We start from the raw sequence: 26,221 nt of genomic DNA on the forward strand, positions 1-26,221 counted from the left end.
ATGTCATTAGAACACCCGACGTCATTAAAAATTAGTCCATGGAAATAAACATGAAATCATTAGTACACTTCCAACAATTTAATCAATATGTTCCATCTTCAGGATATTTACATTTTAAAACCATAACTACAAATATTGTTGCGAATGAAATAGAACAATTGGCTTTTTTTCCCATTCCGGTAGCACGCAAGATCGCACAAAAATGTGTGTAGCCAATCAGAATCCAGCATTTTGTCACATGATGTAGCCTGTTATAATATCTGGGGTCTTATATCAAACGACATCTTTGATACTCCAGAGGTTACTATAACTGACGTTATATTTACCTCTGGATTATCTATCTATTGTTGTCTGGTTGAGAGGGCACTATTGCCTCTTAATATATACATCGCGTGACAGAATAGTAGATCCTGGTTAGTGCGCTTGTTGTCCCTGGCACTATCGGAGAGGCGCGGCGTAAGGCGTGACTCTATTGTGACGTCACTATTACATAACGTCATTTCAACGTAGTGCTGAACCAAGAAGTCAAAGATGACGGACAAAGTGTACGGGAATGGAAAAAAGTATTGCTCAGAAGACGATTCACTAGTTTGGCAGTGATCTATTTTCAAACTTCATGAAACTTAATCTCGTTTGAAGAAAAACAGATATGCGACACTTGATATGTTGTATTTCTAATGCAGCACCATCGTTGTCGGGTGGTAATTGAAAATATCGTTGCATTGCGAGATGTTCCTTGAAGTGTTTTCGCTATGATGAAATGGCGTTATCCAAATGCGAGGGTGATGTACTAAACCCGTTATGGCCTAGTTGAGAGGGTATTATAGTATTGTCTCGTGATGGAATAGTGCTCTCCCCTTCGGCTCGGGAACTGACAATACTATTTATCTATTATCACCTGGTTGATAGCATAGTTTACTGTTGAGGTTGGATCCGGCTCGGGCAATATCCCATCACGAGACGTACTATATGAGGCAAAAGTGCCCTCTCAAACAGGTCATAATGGGTTTAGTACCTCACATGAGAGCAGTTTTTATGTCATCGTAACAGAAGCGTATCAAGCGACACTTCGGAACAACATCGTCATTTCCACATCACGTTGTTACATTAAAAGTATAACATATGAATTGTCTCAAAAATATGTGTTTCTATAAAACGGGATTCAGCTTCATTAATATTAAAAGTAGATCAAGAAAGAACTGTCTTCTGTAGAAAAGCAACATTTGCTTCCATTCCCGCACACCACGACATGTCCGCCATCTTGACGGTGTGTTCCCGCTACGCCTACATTCTATAAAAAATAGGTAAAAAGATAAAAGAAAGTGCAATTATAGTCTGTTTCGTGTTTCTTACGACATGTACCTACCTGAATTTTACCTATGCGAACATATAGGATTATAGTTGTTTACTGTCAGTTGTTAGATGTCTTGACATCTTGGTCGAAGCGCAACGTTATAATGACGTCAGGTAATTTAATGACATCACAATAGATTCGTTTCCCTGGCACTATTGCAAATAATATTCTGTTACGTGATGTACTTACTTATGTAAAACTGGAGGCAACAGAAGACACATTTGGGGTATATATCACAATACAATGTGTTGCTTTGAAGATAGGCGTCGCTCGCTCTGTAACTCTTCAAAAAGAAATCCCTGCAGACCTGTGATTGGTCGGTACCGATTTTATCATGAGGTATTCCAGCGGCTAAATATATATAATGTCAGTGATAGTAAAGCCTGGTGTATCGGGAATAGTCTATGGCAGAAACAATGACATAACACAATTCGAGGACAACGTGACAAAATGACTGCCTCCACTGGATTGTTGCAAAAAACGATGTAATGATTTAGTCGTCTTTTACAATCATGCAATGGGACTAGCAGGCACAATTCTAACATCATGCATGATATAGGTATAATTCCTTGGCGCCACGGATTTTTTTCGAGACGCAGTTAATTATTTTAATATTTTTTTTTGAGATAAAATAAGAACTTTTCAATGGTGGTATTGGTGTAAAGTAAGTTAATTTTCTAACAGAAAGGCCCACTACCTTTCCGAAACGGCTTTTGATTTTTAAAATTGGAATGTAAAACGTCATTACGAGATCGATAATTTTGTATAGTCGCAAAAGTTATTAACTTACCGTTAATATTACACGTATCATCAGCTTCTGAAGAATTTTATTAAAATAAATAATCGTTAATTTTCATAATAGCCTATAACGCGGGTCGTCTTATGTTTCCTGTCGTCGTCCTAAATACCGCCCGGTAGTTGACTATCACTGTGCCAGACGGCAAAACATCGAAATGACTGTCCACTGTTATAATATATTACGTAGGAAATCCTGCATATGTTAGGTGTTGTAAGCTCATCTAAGGCCTTCGGTATATGTATTATGATGTTAATAATGCTTTTAAGAAATCATTATGTTTGGCTCCGGAAAGTTTGCAGGCCTTTAAGTCAAATACAAATTCGTCTGCTTCTGGTTTTTTTTATGGAGAAATTAATAGAACTGAATTTATGCTCGTCACCCAGTCCATGTGACCCTGTTATGCAATTATCTTAAGCATGTTATGTTAAGATCCACATGTAATGTGATAAATATAATCAATCTCAAACTGTAAAATCGTTGTAAAATTAAAGTTTCAGAAAATATTTACAGCTATAACAAATGTTTAATAGGCCACCTACAATCAACTTCGCTAGCCAATTATATTCATCCTCGATATTCCAGGGGTTCCGGTCAATTACGATCTCTACATCCCTGGACTATCTCATAGTGAAATTGGAGGCAGCGCAGCTTTCCTTTGAAGACTACAGAGAAAGAGACGCCTAACATCAAAGCCAAACAGTCAACCACAGTGGACCGTTATACGACTCTTTTGATGTACATCAAATGACTAAATTACCTATTCTATTCTGTTTCATCCAGTTTTACTATGAGATAGTCCAGGGGTGTAGAGATCGAAAGTGATCGGAACCCCTGGAGTATCGAGGATGATGATATTAGTCTGATTCTCTTGTAGTAGGAAGAAATTCGGACTTAATACCCTTGGCTAGCAAAGTTGATTTACAGTTCAGCGGAAAATGTTTGACCAATCATAGGCTAGCAAAAGATTTTTCTTTGAAGACTACAAAGAGAGCGACGCCAAACATCAAAGCTACACAGTCAACCACAGTGTACCGTTATACGGCTCTTTAGATCAATCTAATTAAAATTAGACTTGTAATTCCGCTCCACTACGATACCCTACGTTACGCCCCAATAGGCCTACATTGGAGCGTAACGTAGAGTATCGTAGTGGAGCGGAATTACAAGTCTAATTTTAATTAGATTGCTCTTTAGATGTACATCACATGACTAAATTACCTGTTCTATTCTGTTGCCCCCAGTTTTACTATGAGATAGTCCAGGGGTGTAGAGATCGTAAGTGATGGGAACCCTTGAAGTATCGAGGATGGTTTTTAATTGAAATTCATAAATCCATCTACTCCAATATTTAATGAGTACTTTTTAAACCTTTGAGCTTTGAACAATATGCAATATTTGCTTTATCACTAGAGATATTTAGATATCTAAACCTATAAGTATATTTATTCATTATTCAACTTTTATGTGTATTTATTTATATGTCATTTTTGATAGGCGAGAGCTTTAATAAGTTGTGCTAACTTGTGCCCCCCCCCCCCCCCCCAATACTGTTGTGAAAAATTTTGCAATAAAATAGGTTTAAACAAAATCTAAATGGGTCAAGTCATGCTTGAAATATGTTACATATGTGAACATTTGTTATCAAGAATCTCACTTATAAATCCTTGATACATATAATATGATAGCTACATCCGTATTCAATTATTTCGAATCAATCAAATATATTAAAACTATCATGATACTGTACAGAAAGTTACAAGATACAATAATCTTAAAGATGCTCCACCGCTGACAAATGGTATTTTTTCACTATTAAAAACAGGAGCAGGCGATTTAGTATTTTTCATCAGTTACAAAATTTACAAACTTTACTTTACACCATTACCACCATTGAAAAGTTTGAGCTTCTAATTTTACTTCAAGTTAAAAATATAAGAAATAATTAATTGCATCCCGAAAAAAATCCGTGCCGCTATATCCTATATGGAATGAAGTACTGATTTCGCATGCACCAAAGGCAAAATAAATTATTTTATATCATTTTTGGGTTAATTAGACATATATATATACAATTAAACACCAATTATTGTTCAAATGATGAATATCATTTATGCTCTGTCGGCGGTGGAGCATCATTAATTTCCTGTGGAATACATTCAAAGCTCAAAGCCTTAGTAAGAGTACTCTCAGGGCTAGTACAAGGCTACCTACACTTCAACCCTCCATCAAAGGGGAATAACTCTAAGTTATAGTGATTACCTCCCCTAATGTTATTTCTTAAGAATTATTTTTTCCAAGATGGAAGCTCGTGCTCTTCACGATTTCAGACCAACCAATTCCGATGAATTGGGGTTTTCGAAAGGAGACACACTATACGTGAGTATACTCTACACTTATTTTGAATTGGTTCTTACGAATGATTTCTTACTTCGTCACAGAAACGTCAGTAATCGCACGGATGACCACATTCCGTCACGCCAGTGTCATTCGACTTCCTGAAAACTCATATTCCATGTTTATTATATTAATATTATGCTATTGTCTTGATTATAACTTATGTGGCATTGCCTTATATCACTGGAGATATCTGTTTCTCTTGTCATTTGTGTTGAAACATTATAATTTGATAATTTATAATTTATATTCAGTTAACGTTAGATTGGATATTGTGGATATTTAACAGTATAGTAGAGGATCGTAGTGCTAGTAACCGAGTCTAACACAAAAAATAGTAATATTATAACTATATTGTGTTAAGCTTACTAAGTAGAGAATGACTAGGACTTGTAGGTCTAAGGTTATTGTACATGTATTGATGGTCATTATGACTATGCACTTTGTGTTTTTATTGACATAACGTCATGATTAGGCTACTGTTATGATAAATCTTTTAAGTGTAACAGGAATTGATCATGACTGGACCATGATCACATACATGTATACTGTACAGTAGCTGTGTTGTTGGAGCGGAAAAGCATACTTATATATAAGTATTGACCTCTGAAAAGAAATTACAAGTGCCATAGATGCTTTACTGCTTCATCGTATCAGTTTATATTATTAGCTATAATTAGAGCGATTTAATGATCAACTACTTTTTAGGTCATATCTGATCGAAGGTCAGGAGGATCTATTGTCATCATGTTTCATCCGTTGTCGTGTGCCATACGCCATGCATTGTGCGCATGACAATTTCATACAAAAGCCTAATGGTACTTCTCCTTAACCCTTCTGTGGATTACAACCATTTTTGGTATGATACGTTGTAGGAGAAGGAACATCATATTTTATATAAACGAGTTAGGTGTGACCCCTGGGGACAGAAGGGCAGGTCTTAGAAGGGATAATTTTACTGAAATTTGGCTTTTGATTTAAATCTAACTCCTCGATCTAGCTCCTTAATCCATGAATGGATTACAAGTATATTTCATCATTAGGCAAAGGCAATGATAACTTTTATAAAAGCGAGCCATGTCCGATCCCTGTGGACAGAGAGGCGGTGGTCAGAAGGGGGAACTCTGATGAAATTTGGCTTTAAAATCCTACTTCTTCTTAACCCTTGTGTGGATTTCAACCATATCTGGTGTGGAAAATTATTTGGGGAGGACAATTATATTTTTTTTATAAATGAGCCAGGTTCGGAGCTCCAAAAAGGGAACTTGGCTGAAATTTTTATTTGAAACTCTATCTCCTCTAAGTCTTTACTAAATAAAGTAACTCTTTAATGAATAGGTTACATCCATATTTGTCGTGAAACATCATTAGTGAAGGACAATTATATATTTAAACAAATCTACTTTTTCAAACAATATCATCTAAACCTTCAGTTATTTCATACAAAATTGAATAAATGATATTTATTAGAGAATATCTGAAAAGACTGTGACCGGTGCCCAGGTTGGTTTGGGCAGGTCACATTTGAATTAATGTTGTAGTTTGTCATTGTCTTTATGTTGGTGAATTTAGCAGGGCACAATTGTCTATTTGCAAGTGATCATGAGAGGTAACATTAAAAAAGTTGATAACAGGGTTCTTGTTAAAAGCCGGTTACCGGCAAAAACAGTCGTCTATTTCCTTGTTTACAACCGGCTATTTTTGTCAGAAATAAGTATTGGCCATCATAAGGGCTTGCGGCCCTCAACCATCTATCTATTAAAAAACTTAGTGAGAACCCTGGGGAATATAATCCAAGTAATAAACAGAATAGTCACAAATATATACACATTTGAATTTGCTGGGGAAGGTCAAGTCACCATGATGAGTTATCAAATAATTCTATGTATCCGTAATGAACTTCATATAAAATCCCGTAAGTAAGGGTAAAAATTCAAATATAGGAATCTCTGACTCAATAGTAATACTAAGTGTCTTCTAGCTAACTTACTGACTACCTATCTGTTGTATCTATTTAAATAAGAATCCTATATATCTACTCTAAATTATATGACAGATGACAATTGCCTGTTTACTCATGATCAAAGTTCTCCAAAATAGAATGACATGTATTTCTTAAGGGAAACCTATAAGCTTGATGAGAAAAACAATTTACATGTCTACAATGTAAGTAAAAGGTTTTAGTTAATTTAAGGCCTAATCCTTTCCTGTTTGTCCCAGGAAGTAAGGGAGTAACTCTTGCACCTAGCTAGGATATACTTTGACAATAGATAATTAATCACAGGTTAAAATAAAAATGACATACATATGATAAGAATGGTTTAGATAATGATTTTGAATTAATTTCCAATAAAATAAAGAGAAAAATATCACAAATTATGCAAAATTTAGTATTTGCACTGGTGAAATGACTATGGAAAGAATTTCACTAGTCACTAGTGATATAAAAGAATTTGTTATTAATAAGTAGCATAAATTAGTTGGTACAACAAATTTTCACAATTTCCATATATTTATTAATTTATATACATGTACATGTATATTTTAAAATGATGGCCTGATTAGTGCATGATACCATGCTTTCTGAAAAATAAAAGAAAAAATATACTTTGTTAAAGAACCTTGTAGGTATTAGATGTCCTGCCCTCTTTAAAATAAAAGGAGACTTTCAAAAAGACCTGGTAATGTACATATACACTGTAGACGAGGATTTAAAGGGAGGGACTGGTGTCACTCGGAACTGGTCTCTTATTTGTGTGATTTATAATTATGCATACTCTATCTACAGCGCTAGCCATGTACCGTAATTTTGTTTCAGTAATTGGCGAAGCTACATGTAGTTTGTAGCAGTGTACAAATTAAAGTTACCATAGGCTTGTTTGGATATCAGGAAAGTAGTGGAATTCTAAACATAAAATGACCCCCCCTCCCCTGTCGTTATTGGTATATGTATATTGATATTACAAGTGGTTGTATTCTGTACATGCAAGACAGCAAGCGATGAGAATTGGTGGTCCGCTTATTAGAATATATATAAATTGATATTACATGTATTTGTATCTTGTAGATACAAGACACAACAAGCGATGAGAATTGGTGGTCCGCTGTGTGTCCTTATTGGTATTGATATTGGTGGTCCGCTGTGTGTCCTTAATGGTATTGATATTGGTGGTCCCCTGTGTGTCCGTATTCATGTTGATATTGGTGGTCCGCTGTGTGTCCTTATTGGTGTTGATATTGGTGGTCCTCTGTGTGTCCGTATTCGTATTGATATTGGTGGTCCGCTGTGTGTCCTTATTGGTTTTGATATTGGTGGTCCGTTGTGTGTCCTTATTGGTATTGATATTGGTGATCCGCTGTGTGTCCTTATTGGTATTGATATTGGTGGTCCGTTGTGTGTCCTTATTGGTTTTGATATTGGTGGTCCGTTGTGTGTCCTTATTGGTATTGATATTGGTGATCCGCTGTGTGTCCTTATTGGTATTGATATTGGTGGTCCGTTGTGTGTCCTTATTGGTATTGATATTGGTGGTCCGCTGTGTGTCCTTATTGGTTTTGATATTGGTGGTCCGTTGTGTGTCCTTATTGGTATTGAGGATCCGCTGTGTGTCCTTATTGGTATTGACATTGATGGTCTGCTGTGTGTCCTTATTGGTATTGATATTGGTGATCCGCTGTGTGTCCTTATTGGTATTGATATTGGTGGTCCGTTGTGTGTCCTTATTGGTTTTGACATGGTGATCCGCTGTGTGTCCTTATTGGTATTGATATTGGTGATCCGCTGTGTGTCCTTATTGGTTTTGATATTGGTGGTCCGCTGTGTGTCCTTATTGGTATTGATATTGGTGATCCGCTGTGTGTCCTTATTGGTATTGATATTGATGGTCTGCTGTGTGTCCTTATTGGTATTGATATTGGTGGTCCGCTGTGTGTCCTTATTGGTATTGATATTGGTGGTCTGCTGTGTGTCCTTATTGGTATTGATATTGGTGGTCCGCTGTGTGTCCTTATTGGTATTGATATTGATGGTCTGCTGTGTGTCCTTATTGGTATTGATATTGGTGATCCGCTGTGTGTCCTTATTGGTATTGATATTGGTGATCCGCTGTGTGTCCTTATTGGTATTGATATTGGTGGTCCACTGTGTGTCCTTATTGGTATTGATATTGATGGTCTGCTGTGTGTCCTTATTGGTATTGATATTGGTGATCCGCTGTGTGTCCTTATTGGTATTGATATTGGTGGTCCGCTGTGTGTCCTTATTGGTATTGATATTGGTGGTCCGATGTGTGTCCTTATTGGTATTGATATTGGTGATCCGCTGTGTGTCCTTATTGGTATTGATATTGGTGGTCCGCTGTGTGTCCTTATTGGTATTGATATTGGTGGTCCGCTGTGTGTCCTTATTGGTATTGATATTGGTGGTCCCCTGTGTGTCCGTATTCATGTTGATATTGGTGGTCCGCTGTGTGTCCTTATTGGTATTGATATTGGTGGTCCAATGTGTGTCCTTATTGGTATTGATATTGATGGTCCGCCGTGTGTCCTTATTGGTATTGATATTGGTGATCCACTGTGTGTCCTTATTGGTATTGATATTGGTGGTCCGATGTGTGTCCTTATTGGTATGGATATTTGTGGTCTGCTGTGTGATCTTATTGGTTTTGATATTGGTGAACAGCTGTGTGTCCTAATTGGTATGGATATTGGTGGTCCGCTGTGTGTCCTTATTGGTATTGATATTGGTGGTCTGCTGTGTGTCCTTATTGGTATTGATATTGGTGGTCCGCTGTGTGTCCTTATTGGTATTGATATTGGTGGTCCACTGTGTGTCCTTATTGGTATTGATATTGGTGGTCCAATGTGTGTTCTTATTGGTATTGATATTGGTGGTCCGCTGTGTGTCCTTATTGGTATTGATATTGGTGGTCCGCTGTGCGTCCTTATTGGTATTGATATTGGTGGTCCGCTGTGTGTCCTTATTGGTATTGATATTGGTGGTCCGCTGTGCGTCCTTATTGGTATTGATATTGGTGGTCCACTGTGTGTCCTTATTGGTATTGATATTGGTGGTCCAATGTGTGTTCTTATTGGTATTGATATTGGTGGTCCGCTGTGTGTCCTTATTGGTATTGATATTGGTGGTCCGCTGTGCGTCCTTATTGGTATTGATATTGGTGGTCCGCTGTGTGTCCTTATTGGTATTGATATTGGTGGTCCACTGTGTGTCCTTATTGGTTTTGACATGGTGATCCGCTGTGTGTCCTTATTGGTATTGATATTGGTGGTCCGCTGTGTGTCCTTATTGGTATTGATATTGGTGGTCCGTTGTGTGTCCTTATTGGTATTGATATTGGTGGTCCGTTGTGTGTCCTTATTGGTATTGATATTGGTGGTCCACTGTGTGTCCTTATTGGTATTGATATTGGTGGTCCGCTGTGTGTCCTTATTGGTATTGATATTGGTGGTCTGCTGTGTGTCCTTATTGGTTTTGACATGGTGATCCGCTGTGTGTCCTTATTGGTATTGATATTGGTGGTCCACTGTTTGTCCTTATTGGTATTGATATTGGTTGTCCGCTGTGTGTCCTTATTGGTTTTGATATAACATGTATTTGTGTCCTATAGATACAAGACACAACAAGCGATGAGAATTGGTGGACAGCTGTCAGCAAGAACAACCCCGAACAAGGATCAGGTTTTGTTCCTAGGACTTACATTAAAATGGAACCAAATGAGTGAGTACAAATATTGTACAAATATTTTATATAATGGTAAACCATACATTTGTACTGTATTTGACCCAATAAGAGCCCAAAATTGTAAAAAAATGAAGAGGTGCTTAATAAGACAAAATTATTGCAAACCTTTACATTTTTGATAGCTTTGCACATATGCCCAGGCAATTGAAATGAGGCCTCAAAAAGGGGAGGGGTGCTTACAGGGACATGGGCACCTATTGGGTCGAATAAAGTATTTGTGACTGTGCGGATGAGTGCTGTGTATGTGTAATTTCTAGACATATTATATACACGTAGTCTAGCTTTTGTGACTGTGCAGATGAGTGCTGTGTATGTGTAATGCCTTTGCACATTATATACATGAAGTCTAGCTTTTGTGACGGTGCAGATGAGTGCTGCGTCTGTGTAATGCCTAGACACATTATATACACGTAGTCTAGCTTTTGTGACTGTGCGGATGAGTGCTGTGTCTGTGTAATGCCGTGGCACATTTTATACACGTAGTCTAGCTTTTGTGACTGTGCGGAGGAGTGTTGTGTCTGTGTAATGCTGCGGCACATTATATACACGTAGTCTAGCTTTTGTGACTGTGCGGATGAGTGCTGTGTATGTGTACTGCCTAGACACATTATATACATGTAGTCTAGCTTTTGTGACTGTGTGGATGAGTGTTGTGTCTGTGTAATGCCTTGGCACATTATATACACGTAGTCTAGCTTTTGTGACTGTGCGGATGAGTGGTGTGTATGTGTAATGCCTTGGCACATTATATACATGAAGTCTAGCTTTTGTGACTGTGCGGATGAGTGCTGTGTATGTGTAATGCCTAGACACATTATATACACGTAGTCTAGCTTTTGTGACTGTGCGGATGAGTACTGTGTCTGTGTAATGCCGTGGCACATTTTATACACGTAGTCTAGCTTTTGTGACTGTGCGGAGGAGTGTTGTGTCTGTGTAATGCTGCGGCACATTATATACACGTAGTCTAGCTTTTGTGACTGTGCGGATGAGTGCTGTGTATGTGTACTGCCTAGACACATTATATACATGTAGTCTAGCTTTTGTGACTGTGCGGATGAGTGCTGTGTATGTGTAATGCCTAGACACATTATATACATGTAGTCTAGCTTTTGTGACTGTGCGGATGAGTGCTGTGTATGTGTAATGCCGCGGCACATTATATACACGTAGTCTAGCTTTTGTGACTGTGCGGATGAGTGCTGTGTATGTGTAATGCCTTGGCACATTATATACATGTAGTCTAGCTTTTGTGACTATGCAGATGAGTGTTGTGTCTGTGTAATGCCGGGGCACATTATATACATGTAGTCTAGCTTTTGTGACTGTGCGGATGAGTGCTGTGTATGTGTAATGCCTCGGCACATTATATACACGTAGTCTAGCTTTTGTGACTGTGCGGATGAGTGTTGTGTACCCGTGTATGTGTAATGCCTTGGCACATGATTTATATGTAGTCTAGCTTTTGTGACTGTGTGGATGAGTGTTGTGTACCCGTGTATGTGTAATGCCTTGGCACATTATATACATGTAGTCTAGCTTTTGTGACTGTGCGGATGAGTGCTGTGTATGTGTAATGCCTAGACACATTATATACATGTAGTCTAGCTTTTGTGACTGTGTGGATGAGTGCTGTGTATGTGTAATGCCTAGACACATTATATACACGTAGTCTAGCTTTTGTGACTGTGCGGATGAGTGCTGTGTCTGTGTAATGCCTAGACATATTATATACATGTAGTCTAGCTTTTGTGACTGTGCGGATGAGTGCTGTGTATGTGTAATGCCTTGGCACATTATATACATGTAGTCTAGCTTTTGTGACTATGCAGATGAGTGTTGTGTCTGTGTAATGCCGGGGCACTTTATATACATGTAGTCTAGCTTTTCTGACCGTGCGGATGAGTGCTGTGTATGTGTAATGCCTCGGCACATTATATACACGTAGTCTAGCTTTTGTGACTGTGCGGATGAGTGTTGTGTACCCGTGTATGTGTAATGCCTTGGCACATGATTTATATGTAGTCTAGCTTTTGTGACTGTGTGGATGAGTGTTGTGTACCCGTGTATGTGTAATGCCTTGGCACATTATATACATGTAGTCTAGCTTTTGTGACTGTGCGGATGAGTGCTGTGTATGTGTAATGCCTAGACACATTATATACATGTAGTCAAGCTTTTGTGACTGTGTGGATGAGTGCTGTGTATGTGTAATGCCTAGACACATTATATACATGAAGTCTAGCTTTTGTGACTGTGTGGATGAGGGCTGTGTATGTGTAATGCCGCGGCACATTATATACACGTAGTCTAGCTTTTGTGACTGTACGGATGAGTGCTGTGTATGTGTAATGCCTAGACACATTATATACATGTAGTCTAGCTTTTGTGACTGTGTGGATGAGTGCTGTGTATGTGTAATGCCTACGCACATTATATATATGAGTGTCGTGTTTGGGTAATGCCTAGACACATTATATACATGAAGTCTAGCTTTTGTGACTGTGTGGATGAGTGTTGTGTATGTGTAATGCCTAGACACATTATATACATGAAGTCTAGCTTTTGTGACTGTGTGGATGAGTGTTGTGTACCCGTGTATGTGTAATGCCTAGACACATTATATACATGTAGTCTAGCTTTTGTGACTGTGTGGATGAGTGATGTGTATGTGTAATGCCTTGACATATATACACGTAGTCTAGCTTTTGTGACTGTACGGATGAGTGCTGTGTCTGTGTAATGCCTAGACACATTATATACACGTAGTCTAGCTTTTGTGACTGTGCGGATGAGTGCTGTGTATGTGTAATGCCTAGACATATATACACGTAGTCTAGCTTTTGTGACTGTGCGGATGAGTGCTGTGTATGTGTAATGCCTTGACACATTATATACATGTACATGTAGTCTAGCTTTTGTGACTGTGCAGATGAGTACTGTGTATGTGTAATGCCTTGGCACATTATATACACGTAGTCTAGCTTTTGTTACTGTGCAGATGAGTACTGTGTATGTGTAATGCCTACGCACATTATATATATGAGTGTCGTGTTTGGGTAATGCCTCAGCTTATTATATAAACATACCCGATAGTCTAGCTTTTGTGGATGAATGTCGTGTCTACGTAATGCCTCAACACATTATATACATGTAGTCTACTGCTTCGTTTGTAACGCTTTTATAGAATATTTTTAAATAAAATGATTGATGGCTTCATGAAAATGTTACATTTGGATAATTAAGGATCTTTTTCATTATTATACAGCTGGTATACAGGGAAAAAAACCAGGGCAGAAACAGAAGCGATACTTCTTAAAGGTGATTTGCCTGATGGAGTTTTCGTCATACGAGATAGTGAAAGTTCTCCAGGTGGCTTTTCCATGTCAATAAGGTAATTCAAATATATAGCTTTAAAAAAAATGTGTATTTCTTGTAGTTGATTTCAATGTTTTGATACCCATCTACTTTGCTCATTGCAAATAAAGCTCTTGACTTCATAGGCAACTAGAAAAGCAAGATATTCAATTTGTTTTATACAACATCATTTTGCGAAAGAAACCTACCGTCTCTTGAATTGGTGGAAAGCATAAAATGACCTTTAACTGTTGGTATATGTACTGTATGCAACGTGGTTGAAAGCTACTGTGTGTAGTTCAGTGTTTTTCTATATGATTTACACTTAGAAAGTGGAGAAAAGATCAGTTTTATGTAGAACATACCTGTATACTGGTATATGTTGTGCTCAAAAATCTTTAAAAAAAAAAAAAAAAAAACACCCGTATGTAATTTCTTTCACATCATACTAAACTTATATCTACAAATGTAGCTTCACCTGCTCAAAGAATGTTGCGAAAACTATTTCATGTATACATACATAATTTTTTCACCCAAATCCTTTGGCAGACTTTTTCTAGAGTTTTTTTCATCTACATTTTACATTTTGGTTCCCTAGTAAGAACCCTCACTTTGATATAATTGATATACCCTTGATGCTAATTTTGGCAAATACGATAAATCTATATATATATATATATATAAAAAAACACAACTATAAAACAGTTTTTTCTCCCTAGCGCTTTCTCGGCTCATGCCGGTCTTCAGGGGTTTGAATTCTTTTCTGAAGACCGGCATGAGCCGAGAAAGCGCTAGGGAGAAAAAACTGTTTTATAGTTGTGTTTTTTTATGTATATGGAAACCATCACATGGACATTGTTCTTTTTTATTTATATATATATATATATATATATAGCTAGTAGTTGTTGGTCATTAAAAACTTGTATCTATGACATAGTGTTGAGTTGATATTCATTTGTATTGCATTTCTTGTTTAGATTTGGAAACGCAGTGCAGCACTTCAAAGTTTTGAAAGATAGCTCAAATCAGTACTTTTTGTGGGTTGTGAAGTTCCCCTCGATTAACAGACTAATAGAATTCCACAGATCAAGTTCTGTGAGCCGCACAGAAACAATTTTTTTGAAAGATATGCCAAAGGTATTTGTTTTCTTGTTTTCCTGTACAAGTTTTGATAAATACAAAATTGGAACAAGGAATTAAATATTTGAGAAACTGCATGCACCCCCCAGGAAAGCCAATTATTAGAATCTCTTGCATTGAATCCCTCAGATTTGGGAGCTGTATACATGTATTAAAATCATTATACATGTCAATTTTGGGGTGTATTGTGTAACAATCTATTGTTCAAGCCAATATTTTGAAAATAAAGAAACTTTAAAACAATTCTTTTTATGTTAACATACGGTATGTTTTTCTTAATGAAACTGTTTGTATTATCTTTATAGGAGGGTGCAGAACAACAGGTAAGTAATCACTTAAAACAGATCATCAATTGTTTGTGATTATATATAAGTACAGTACTGTAGTAATCATATATGCAAATACCTGTATACCTATTGATTTGGACATGTATCAATATATTTTGTGTTGTAATATTATGTATGAAACAAAACTTGAATGGTGATCAAACAGGACTAGTAATATAATTATCTGTAAGGAATTTGAGAGAAATAGTTATACCATACACAAAGTTAGATGGAAGATATAAAGGAATCAGTTCTCTGTCAAAACAAAACTGCAGTACATGAAATTTGTTTTCTTTATTTCAGAAACCTGATGCCAGGAAGCCAAACTTGAACCTCAACTTGGAAAAGGTAATTATCTATATAGCTACATTGTTATTACATAGTTAGTGACCCTACTGGTAATTATCTATATAGCTACATTGTTATTACATAGTTAGTGACCCTACTGGTAATTATCTATATAGCTACATTGTTATTACATAGTTAGTGACCCTACTGGTAATTATCTATATAGCTACATTGTTATTACATAGTTATAGTGACCCTACTGCTAATTATCTATATAGCTACATTGTTATTACATAGTTAGTGACCCTACTGGTAATTATCTATATAGCTACATTGTTATTACATAGTTAGTGAATCTACTGGTAATTATCTATATAGCTACATTGTTATTACATAGTTAGTGACCCTACTGGTAATTATCTATATAGCTACATTGTTATTACTTTAATACATAGTTAGTGACCCTACTGGTAATTTTCTATATAGCTACATTGTTATTACATAGTTAGTGACCCTACTGGTAATTATCTATATAGCTACATTGTTATTACAAAGTTAGTGACCCTACTGGTAATTATCTATATAGCTACATTGTTATTACTTTAATACATAGTTAGTGACCCTACTGGTAATTATCTATATAGCTACATTGTTATTACATAGTTAGTGACCCTACTGGTAATTATCTATATAGCTACATTGTTATTACATAGTTAGTGACCCTACTGGTAATTATCTATATAGCTACATTGTTATTACATAGTTAGTGACCCTACTGGTAATTGTCTATATAGCTACATTGTTATTACATAGTTAGTGACCCTACTGGTAATTATCTATATAGCTACATTGTTATTACATAGTTAGTGAATCTACTGGTAATTATCTATATAGCTACATTGTTATTACATAGTTAGTGAATCTACTGGTAATTATCTATATAGCTACATTGTTGTTACATAGTTAGTGACCCTACTGGTAATTATCTATATAGCTACATTGTTATTACATAGTTAGTGAATCTACTGGTAATTATCTATATAGCTACATTGTTATTACATAGTTAGTGACCCTACTGGTAATTATCTTAAAGCTACACTGTCATTATTCCCTGCTTTCTCCGAAATGGGAGATATTAATTTGGGTTTGTCCATCTGTCTGTCTGTAACACTTTGTTTCCATGCAATAACTGTAACAAATGGAAACCAATTTTCTTCATACTTGGTGACAAGGTTGAATAGTGTTGGTAATCGGTTAAGATTTCATCATCGATGATCTGTTAAAATCTGCTGGTGTCAACCCATCGATTTTCAATTATTAATCGGTTACTCTTTTGTTACATAATTTTTCTAAAAATGTACTTTATTTTTAATGATGTCATGAATTTTTTTTATAATTTATCAAAATTTCGTATTTGGACATACCCTTAACAGGTTTTTTTTAGGTTTTTTGTTTTAAACCTTTTCATGTTTTCAGTTGCTTATGATGTTACCCAATGAAAGAACTGTTAACAAAATTCTTGAGAAAAAGAAAAATATAATAATCAAAGTCAATTTACAAACTTTGATAACATTGACTCTTAAAATTCAATATCAGTTAAACGATATAAATGTAGGCCTATATGAAATGAAAAGCTTCACGATATTGATGGCTGCCATGAAGGTATTCTGTTTTCATACTGGCTTTATTCTGCATAGTTTTGTATCCTAATTTATAATCAGATTGACTCAAGTCAATGTAACAATCTTTATTGATGAACGTATCATATTTGTTTTAACAGAAGGTTTGGTAAGAAGTAATTGCTAAAGAGGAAAACGGTCTAAACTCTGCACTCTCTAAGGGAAAATGAGGGTAGAATTCCCACTTCCTGTTTTGATACCGATCATCGATGTTGATACATCATAATCGATTAATCAAAATCATTTGTCTTTTCGATAAGACATCGATTAAAATCGATCATTGGGACAACACTAAGGTTAAATGCCTTAAGGGCTTGGCCAAGTTCGATCGCGACTGTCGATGGACCTTATTTAGGGGAGTTATGGCCCTTTAAATTACTAAAAAGTCATTTTCTGCCATTTCTGTGCAATAAGTGTAACAAATGTAAACCAATTTTCTGCAAACTTAGTAACAAGGTTAAATGCCTTATGGGCTTGGCCAAGTTCGATCGCGACTGTCGATGTACCTTATTTAGGGGAGTTATGGCCCTTTAAATTACTAAAAAGTCATTTTCTGCCATTTCTGTGCAATAAGTGTAACAAATGTAAACCAATTTTCTGCAAACTTAGTAACAAGGTTAAATGCCTTATGGGCTTGGCCAAGTTCGATCGCGACTGTCGATGTACCTTATTTAGGGGAGTTATGGCCCTTTAAATTACTAAAAAGACATTTTCTGCCATTTCTGTGCAATAAGTGTAACAAATGTAAACCAATTTCCTTCAAACTTAGTAACAAGGTTAAATGCCTTATGGGCTTGGCCAAGTTCGATCGCGACTGTCGATGGACCTTATTTAGGGGAGTTATGGCCCTTTAAATTACTAAAAAATCATTTTCTGCCATTTCTGTGCAATAAGTGTAACAAATGTAAACCAATTTTCTGCAAACTTAGTAACAAGGTTAAATGCCTTATTGGCTTGGCCAAGTTCGATCGCGACTGTCGATGGACCTTATTTAGGGGAGTTATGGCCCTTTAAATTACTAAAAAGTCATTTTCTGCCATTTCTGTGCAATAAGTGTAACAAATGTAAACCAATTTCCTTCAAACTTAGTAACAAGGTTAAATGCCTTATGGGCTTGGCCAAGTTCGATCGCGACTGTCGATGGACCTTATTTAGGGGAGTTATGGCCCTTTAAATTACTAAAAAGTCATTTTCTGCCATTTCTGTGCAATAAGTGTAACAAATGTAAACCAATTTTCTTCAAACTTAGTAACAAGGTTAAATGTCTTAAGGGCTCGGCCAAGTTTGATGGCCACTTGCGACGGACCTTATATAGCAGAGTTATGGCCCTTTGATTTAATAAAAAAAAAAGTCATTTTCTGCCATTTCCCTGCAATAACTCTAATAAATATTAACTGATTTTCTTCAAACTTGGTAACAAGGTCAAATGCATTAAGGGCTTGGCAAAGTTCGATTGCCACGGCATGTTTCAAACAAGGTTAAACCTAAACTCAATAATGTTTACCAACAATATGTCCTGAAAGCAGGGGATGGAAATTCCACAAATTTGCTTGTTAATTACATACCTAGCAGCCCTTCTGACTCCAATTTCTTGAAGAAAAAAAATGTGCAGCGATACCAGTTTGTTAAAAATGAAGTTTTGTCCTTATGCTAAAATTTTGATTTTTGACTTATCGGGGCCTGTTGTCAGTTGACATAAAAAAAGAATTGACCATCAAAACAAGCACCAATCTGACAGAAAGTGAACCCGAACTGACAAGGAACATGAAATTCTCTAATGTATAAATTACGAATTTTATTGCATACCATTGTAAAAGAAATGGCTTGTGTGTGGTTTGTGCCTACTTATTACAGTGCTGTGTGACAAGCACTCAGCTGATGGAGCAGGCTTCTTTGGCACAGTTGGTAGCACTATTGGCTTGGCTTGATGAATACTGGGATTCCTGGTCAGGACACTTGACAGGAATGTGTATTTTCTCTCCATCTACTCCATTAAGACCCTCTGAAAAGTTTCATTGATATCCTTCACACAGCGATTTCTTTATTATCATTGCTTGAAAAAATTTCTTCATGGTTCTGTCCTAAAGAACCATGAATCCCATTCTTAAGATTCGATGTGATTGGGTGGAAAGAAATTCTCTGAAAGATATATACATGTATGTTATACATGTATGTATATGTATGTATATACTATATTCTTCCAACAATAAGCCTCTATACCCTAGTAATAGATGATGGGATTTTAAGCGGAGTGGTAGTTTTTAGCCCACCATCTGATTTTAGCCCACCATCATCAGATGGTGGGCTATTCAAATCGCCTTTCGTCGGTGGTCCGTCCTTCCGTCCGTCCGTTAACAATTCTTGTTACCGCTATTTCTCAGAAAGTACAGAAGGAATCTTTCTCAAATTTCATATGTCGGTTCCCCTAGGACCCTAGTTGTGCATATTGCATTTTGGGACCAATCGGTCAACAAGATGGCCGACAGATGGCCATCTTGGATTTTGATAGTTAAAGTTTGTTACAGCTATTTCTCAAAAAGTGTTGAAGGGATCTTTCTCAAATTTCATATACAGGTTCCCCTAGGACCCCAGTTGTGCATATTGCATTTTGGGACCGATCGGTCAACAAAATGGCCGACAGGCGGCCATCTTGGATTTTGGTAGTTAAAATTTTTTACCGCTATTTCTCAAAAAGTGCTGAAGGGATCTTTCTTAAATTTCATATACAGGTTTCCCTAGGACCCTAGTTGTGCATATTGCATTTTGGGACCGATCGATGAAGAAGATGGCCGACATTCGGCCATCTTGGATTTTAATAGTTAAAGTTTGTTACCGCTATTTCTCAAAAAGTACTGAAGGGATCTTTTGCAAATTTCATATGTAGGTTCCCCTAGGGCCCTAGTTGTGCATATTGTATTTTGGGACCGTTCGGTAAACAAGATAACCGACCAACGGCCATCTTGGATTTTGATAGTTAAAGTTTGTTATCGCTATTTCTCAGAAAGTACTGAAGGGATCTTCCTCAAATTCCATGCATAGTTTCCTCTTGTACCCTAGTTGTGCATAGTACCTTTAAAGAGACAATTCACTCAGGCAAATTCTTTTACATAACCAATAAGCAAAATATAGCATAAATGTATTGTTTTACATTTCTTATGAAACATATAATGTAAAACATTGACAAATTCCACGACATTGTATTTTAATTAATATCGTTGAAATATCAAATCGTTGATCAATACGATTAAGCAGCTACAATATTAACTCTGTACCCATACCCGAGCCAAAGTCACGCACGTTAAACAAATGAACTACATAACCACTGAGAAGGTGATAAAATGATTTTTAGGCAAGACAATTCACCTAATAAGTTAAACACACTACTGTCAGAGCGATTTGAGCAGTTCTTGCCAAAAGTTGCATTACTTTACGAGCAAGGGACAGGGTTCGGCATACAAGAAGTTCGACCACAGTGTGTAATGGCGGACAGCGAGCAAGTTTGAATATTTCACACACATGTCACCACCATAGGCGTTTCAGGCATATCACAGTAAAACTGACTGATCTTATTTCCATTAGAACTTGTTTTATCTGATATATATACAAATTTTAATGTTCTCTTAAACTGAATTGTCCCTTTAAGGTCTGATCCATAATGCCTTTCGGGACTGATCGCTAAGCAAGATGGCCAACCGGCCGCCATCTTAGATTTCATTGTTGAAGTTTGTTACCACTATTTTTTTAGAAAGAACTATAGCGATCTGTCTCAAATTTTATATGTAGTGTGTTTGAAAAAGTTTGAAAAGCAGGGAAAAGATCCCTCTTTTCATTGTCAGACATAGATCATTCTTTGGTGGGTGCCAAGATCCCTCTGGGATCTCTTGTTAGCTTGTCTGTCCAAAGGGCACGTGAGGTTATGCCGTGGTGCGTCGTCCGTCTGTCCACCCTGTCATCTGTCTGGCGTCAGCTTTTCCCTTAAAACAACTTCTTCTCCTACAGTAGGAGACCTAGAATCCTGAAATTTGCCTTACAGCATGCTGGTTAGAAGGGATGAAGTTTGTTTAAATGGATGACCTTGACAGTGATTCAAGATCACAGGAGTCAAAAAGGCTAAAATCTTTAAATGACTCCTTTTTGATAATCAAGAGTTCTAGAGACCTGATATTGGGCCGGTGACATCCTGGGATAAGTGCTACTAAGTTTGTTCAAATGAATGGCCTTGACCTTCATTCAAGGTCACAGGTTAAATCGCCTAAAATCTTGAAAAGTTTAGTTTATTGTGATGTTTATCCATATGGATCACATGAAGATCAGAGGGACTATTTAAGGATGTACACCTCTGAGAAGTCAAAATTTTCTTGTATTAAACTTTTTTCTCATATAGGTTTTTGGAAATAGGAGTTCATACCATACGAGAAAATGGAAGAAAAAACATATGTCGGTGTGCTTGTTTTTGAGCTATTGTCACTCAAAGATACCAAGTTGTCAAAATCTTAGATTTTTTGGGATTTTTGCTGTTTTGACCATATACACAAGAGTTTAAAGCCATAATTTCCTAATGAGATGTTTGATATGTATGGAAGTTTGAAGAATTTATTTTCCTGTAGTCTTCTTTAAAATTATACAAGTTTTGATCAATAAGACTCATATTTTTTTCTCAGAATAACAACATACAATGTATGTTACCCCTACCCCTTAATTTTGAGCTACAAAATACACCATTTTCAGCCATTTTTGCCAAATTTAACTCTTTATAGAAACAGTTGTGGTATTAAACTTTTGTTAATATTTTGCATATCAATAGGGAATGGGTTGTTCTTTCTAAATTAGGCAGAAAAATGGGGGGTCAGTGCGCTTACTTTTTTGCCCCATTTGAATATGTGTTATTTTTCAGTATTTTAGAGTAAAATATAAAAGTGCTCAAATTACCATTAAATGTAAAAAATAAAGTGACAAAAGTGTATCACTTCACGCAATAATGCTCAATATTTGAATAACCACGAACCTAGTAAAGATAAAAGCAAAAATTAGCTCGATACAGCTAAAAATGCTGGTGCAGTGATGATTTAAGCAAAAACAATTTCAGCGAAAAATAGTTAAACTATGGCTCTACTCAAAGAGGAAAAAGACACAATTTCAAAATGGCCGCCAAATTGGCAATTTCTTAAAATCCCTGTATGAAAAAATCTACTGAAAATAGAAATGTAATTTTTTGACAATATTTGCATCTGGCAACTTACTACAGATATTGATAAAATATATTTGAAAATCTCATAACTTCTTTGATCTTTGTCGAAACGAGACTTCAACAGGACTGAAACCTCAGAAGAAAATACTTTAAGGTTGTCTTCTTATAATTAAAAGATTTCCCCTAAATATTGATGTATTAACACAGGGCATCCATTAACCCGAGACCTCGGGTCATTGACGCAGCAAAATTTATTTTGACGCACGATCTTTGCATGCCGTGCGTCAATCTGACGCTTCACATTTTTACTACCACTGCCCGACAGACTTGTGTATGTGTGTATTATGTGATGCCCAGCCCCCAATAAAGTGTATATTAGCAAGGTGTTTAACATGGTTTTCAGATTACCTGTATGTATAATTAAAAGATCTCCTCTTAATATTGATGTATTAACATGGTTTTCAGGTTACCTGTATGTATAATTAAAAAATCTCCTCTAAATATTGATGTATTAACATGGTTTTCAGGTTACCTGTATGTATAATTTAAAGATCTCCTCTAAATATTGATGTATTAACATGGTTTTCAGGTTATTTGTATGTATGAGTTCAAGACAGACGATAGTGAGGAGGTGCCGTTTCAAAAAGGAGATGAATTGGAAGTGCTTGAGAAAGATATTATGGATTCATGGTGGAAAGGCAGAAATACTAGAACGGGAAAAGTAGGACTGTTCCCCATCAATTATGTCAAACAAATGAAGTAACAGGGAAAAAAACCCTTAACAACTTGTGATCTAATTAGTGTAATCATTCAAAAGACAAAAAATTGGAAGGAAAAAACTGTTTCATGAGTAGCACATGTTAACAAATGACAATGTATCATTGTCATAGAGACAGCATGTTGCTATGGATACTTTGTAAGTCATACAATCATGTGACCAGTGATTCTGATAGAACAATGATCCTGGGATCTCAGCAGAATTGTATACATATACTTTACAATGTCAGCACAATATTTTCACTTCGATATATGTATTCATAGTTGCTACTTTATTTCTGCAAATGAAAACTTATATTTATTTTGTAATGAATCATCATAATATCAATGAATGATAATGTAATGAAGAAAATTTGCTTTAGATGTACCGGTATATTGAAAGCAGCCTAATTGATTTTTTTTTTGGTCTCATCTTCGATGAAGCCGAGACTAAGTTGTTTTATTCTGCCGATTGTGGCAGCAACGGCGGTGATGTCTAACACACAAACAGAATATGAGAAAAACAGATGAACTAGTACTGGTATTTTTGGGTTAAACATTCAGAATTTTGGTGGATTTTAAGAAATCTACCTTTCACAAAGTTATCTAAATCTAATCATACTGAGACTTAGTTCTGATTGCTATTATCACATACATAAGGTCAATATTTTTTCTTTTTCTTTGCCAAATGGACTTTACATTATATGCAAGAGGAAAAGTCGAGACAAATGATAAAGTGTAATAACTAATTCTTGTTAAAAATGTAAAAGCCAAAATGATACAGAATCTCTCTTATTGGCTTTTAAAGGAACCACAAAAAATAATCAATGTTTTGATAAATCAGGATGTTGTTAGTAAAATATACATTGATTATGTTGGTGACTGTATGGTCTCATTAAGTGCCATATAGCATGGGATATGTGACCAGTATGCAAGTTATCTCCCTTAGGTATAATGACGCAGATTTAAAAAAAAAATCAGTTTAAATTCATTCAACTTATGGCTTTCTTCCTTAGCATTAAAAGAGATATAAGATTTCTATGTTTGTTTGTATTTTGGAGAATAGCTGTCAAAGCTGTAACTTTATATGTAATCTTACAGTGTACATATATACATGGAAAAGTACGTTTCAAAGTACACTGTATAAGAGCCTATATACTATATCACCATATTCCTCGTTTCCAGTTTCCACAATATATATAATTCCTGTATCAGCACTGGTTTCAGGTTTTGTAACGAATGATTTTCTTTATACATGTCTTAAAAGTTATATTTAAAGAAGATGGAATATATGTGTTTATAAGGTACAGTATATATCGTAGAATTTCATTAATACATGTTTGTGTATGTAAATAAATGTTTGTTTAAATGTTTTGTTTTTTAATGAGTCAAAGTTTCTAAATTGTTCTCGAAAGCACTGCTTTTCTTTCACTGATCTACGTATATATAACTTCTACCAATCACCTATACAAAAGTAGATATGTAAACTAGTGGTATTGTTTTGTAAAAATGATGATACATGTACATGTTAATGATTATACTTCAGTGCTCACTTTACTTTTATACTCTTTCTCAGATTAAATTGAATCATACATGTATTTGACCAATTTTAGCTCTGTTTTTATAAGCAGATACAACCAGAGGTATTTTGACAGTCAGTGCTACGCTCATAAATACATGTGTATCAATTTTTAAACAAGCCTATGTACTAGGTCAACTGGAATAGTGACAAAAACTTGGCATATAAATACAGGATAGAAAGTAGTGGAGTTGACAAGATGATGATACCATGATACATTATGTACATCAAACATAATTTACAAAAATGTTACTTTTCGTATTACATATTATAGCACAGTGAAATCTGTCTAATCTGACACCTGAATTTTCAGACATCATGTCTAATGATAAATCTGGCATTTTACCATATTCACATGAACAGAATTACCTGACTTTTCTGACACCCTATCTAATCCGACCAAAAACTCGCTCCCCCATGGTGTAGAAAAATAATCCGACCAAAAAAGTTGCTCCTTGTGGTGCCGAATTAGACAAGTTTCACTGTACTTGGAAAGATTAGTATCTTTTTTCATATGCTGCTGAAATGATGTTGTGAAATAACTTAAATAGGTTCAACTAAAGATTGATGTATAATTTTTATTCAATGGTCACCTAGAATAAGTACTTTTATGTGTATGCTGTCCATTTAATGAAGTATTAGCCATATGTAGTGAAAAATGTTGGGTTTTTTTTTTCATTTTTCAAGAAAATATTTTATACATGCTATACAAATCAAATTGTATTATTTTACAAATTCAATAGAAGCTTAGTTTGTGGTACATACATCAGATTATATTTTCCAGTTTTGTCAAAGGGTTATGACCCTTTGTTAATTTCATTTTTAGTTTTTTGGAGTGCAAGACTAATCTGTTGATTTTATTAACTGTTAATCAATAATCTAGTACAGGCTTATTGATTATATGATTTATTTTGAACTTTTTTTTTATTTCAAATGAAAATTTCAAATGTAAATCACTTTTCTACACCCATCAATTAAATGTGTATTTTTCTAAATAAATAATATGACCATTCTATTGAATTGTAGTGTTTTCTTATTAAGCCACCTGATCCAAAGAGTCGGGATATCTTAAGTGGTCGCACTTCCTCAGTCACCGTCCAAATGTTTGCAGTCCATAAACTATTTAACATTTCAAACCAGTTTGACAAGCGAGATTAAGCTGTTGAGCTGACCTGAAATAATATGGAAATGGTCCTGACTAAGTGTTGTTATTTATTAACAGAAGAGAAAATGTAGCGGCCAGACAGGGATTCGAACCCAGGACCTCTGAACACTAGCCGAATGCTCTACAGCTGAGCTACCTGGTCAAGGATGATTTTCCCAGTCCAATTTCGCTACATTCCTCCCTCCTTTTTCATCGTCTTTGCCTTTTAAGACATACGAGACCCCTATACCACCACTAATACAAGTTTAATTTTTTGTTCTCGACATGCAAAGCCGAGATGACTCGGCCAAGCCTCATCGTCTTGACTGTCCTAAGTCTCACATCAAAGTAAACCTTGTATTGTAAGATGATAACCATGTATTCTCTATTTATCCCAGCAAGCTATAGATACACATCAGGTTTCTAGGCCTCTTACTTTTGGAGAAGATATTGAAA

General features: G+C 35.9%; 1 protein-coding gene across 1 annotated transcript; it reads left to right on the forward strand.

Moving 5' to 3' along the window:
• Nucleotides 1–4,393: 4,393 nt before the first annotated feature.
• LOC138323052 (GRB2-related adapter protein-like) lies at nt 4,394–25,636 on the forward strand. The gene is made up of 7 exons (XM_069267380.1): nt 4,394–4,529; nt 10,175–10,284; nt 13,577–13,702; nt 14,643–14,802; nt 15,111–15,128; nt 15,435–15,479; nt 22,876–25,636. Exons 1-7 carry the CDS (start codon nt 4,452–4,454, stop codon nt 23,047–23,049), a joined length of 711 nt encoding a protein of 236 aa, XP_069123481.1. The 5' UTR covers nt 4,394–4,451; the 3' UTR covers nt 23,050–25,636.
• Nucleotides 25,637–26,221: the final 585 nt, after the last annotated feature.

This window comes from Argopecten irradians, chromosome 5 (genome assembly GCF_041381155.1).
Source record: "Argopecten irradians isolate NY chromosome 5, Ai_NY, whole genome shotgun sequence".
NCBI classification, from domain to species: Eukaryota; Metazoa; Mollusca; class Bivalvia; order Pectinida; family Pectinidae; genus Argopecten; species Argopecten irradians.

Excerpts from the sequence above, each read along its gene's own strand:
- LOC138323052 (XM_069267380.1), top strand. The coding sequence starts at position 4,452 with ATGGAAGCTCGTGCTCTTCACGATTTCAGACCAACCAATTCCGATGAA. Across the intron at positions 4,530-10,174 it reads CGAAAGGAGACACACTATAC|ATACAAGACACAACAAGCGA; the intron begins GTGAGTATACTC and ends TGTGTCCTATAG. Across the intron at positions 13,703-14,642 it reads GGCTTTTCCATGTCAATAAG|ATTTGGAAACGCAGTGCAGC; the intron begins GTAATTCAAATA and ends TTTCTTGTTTAG.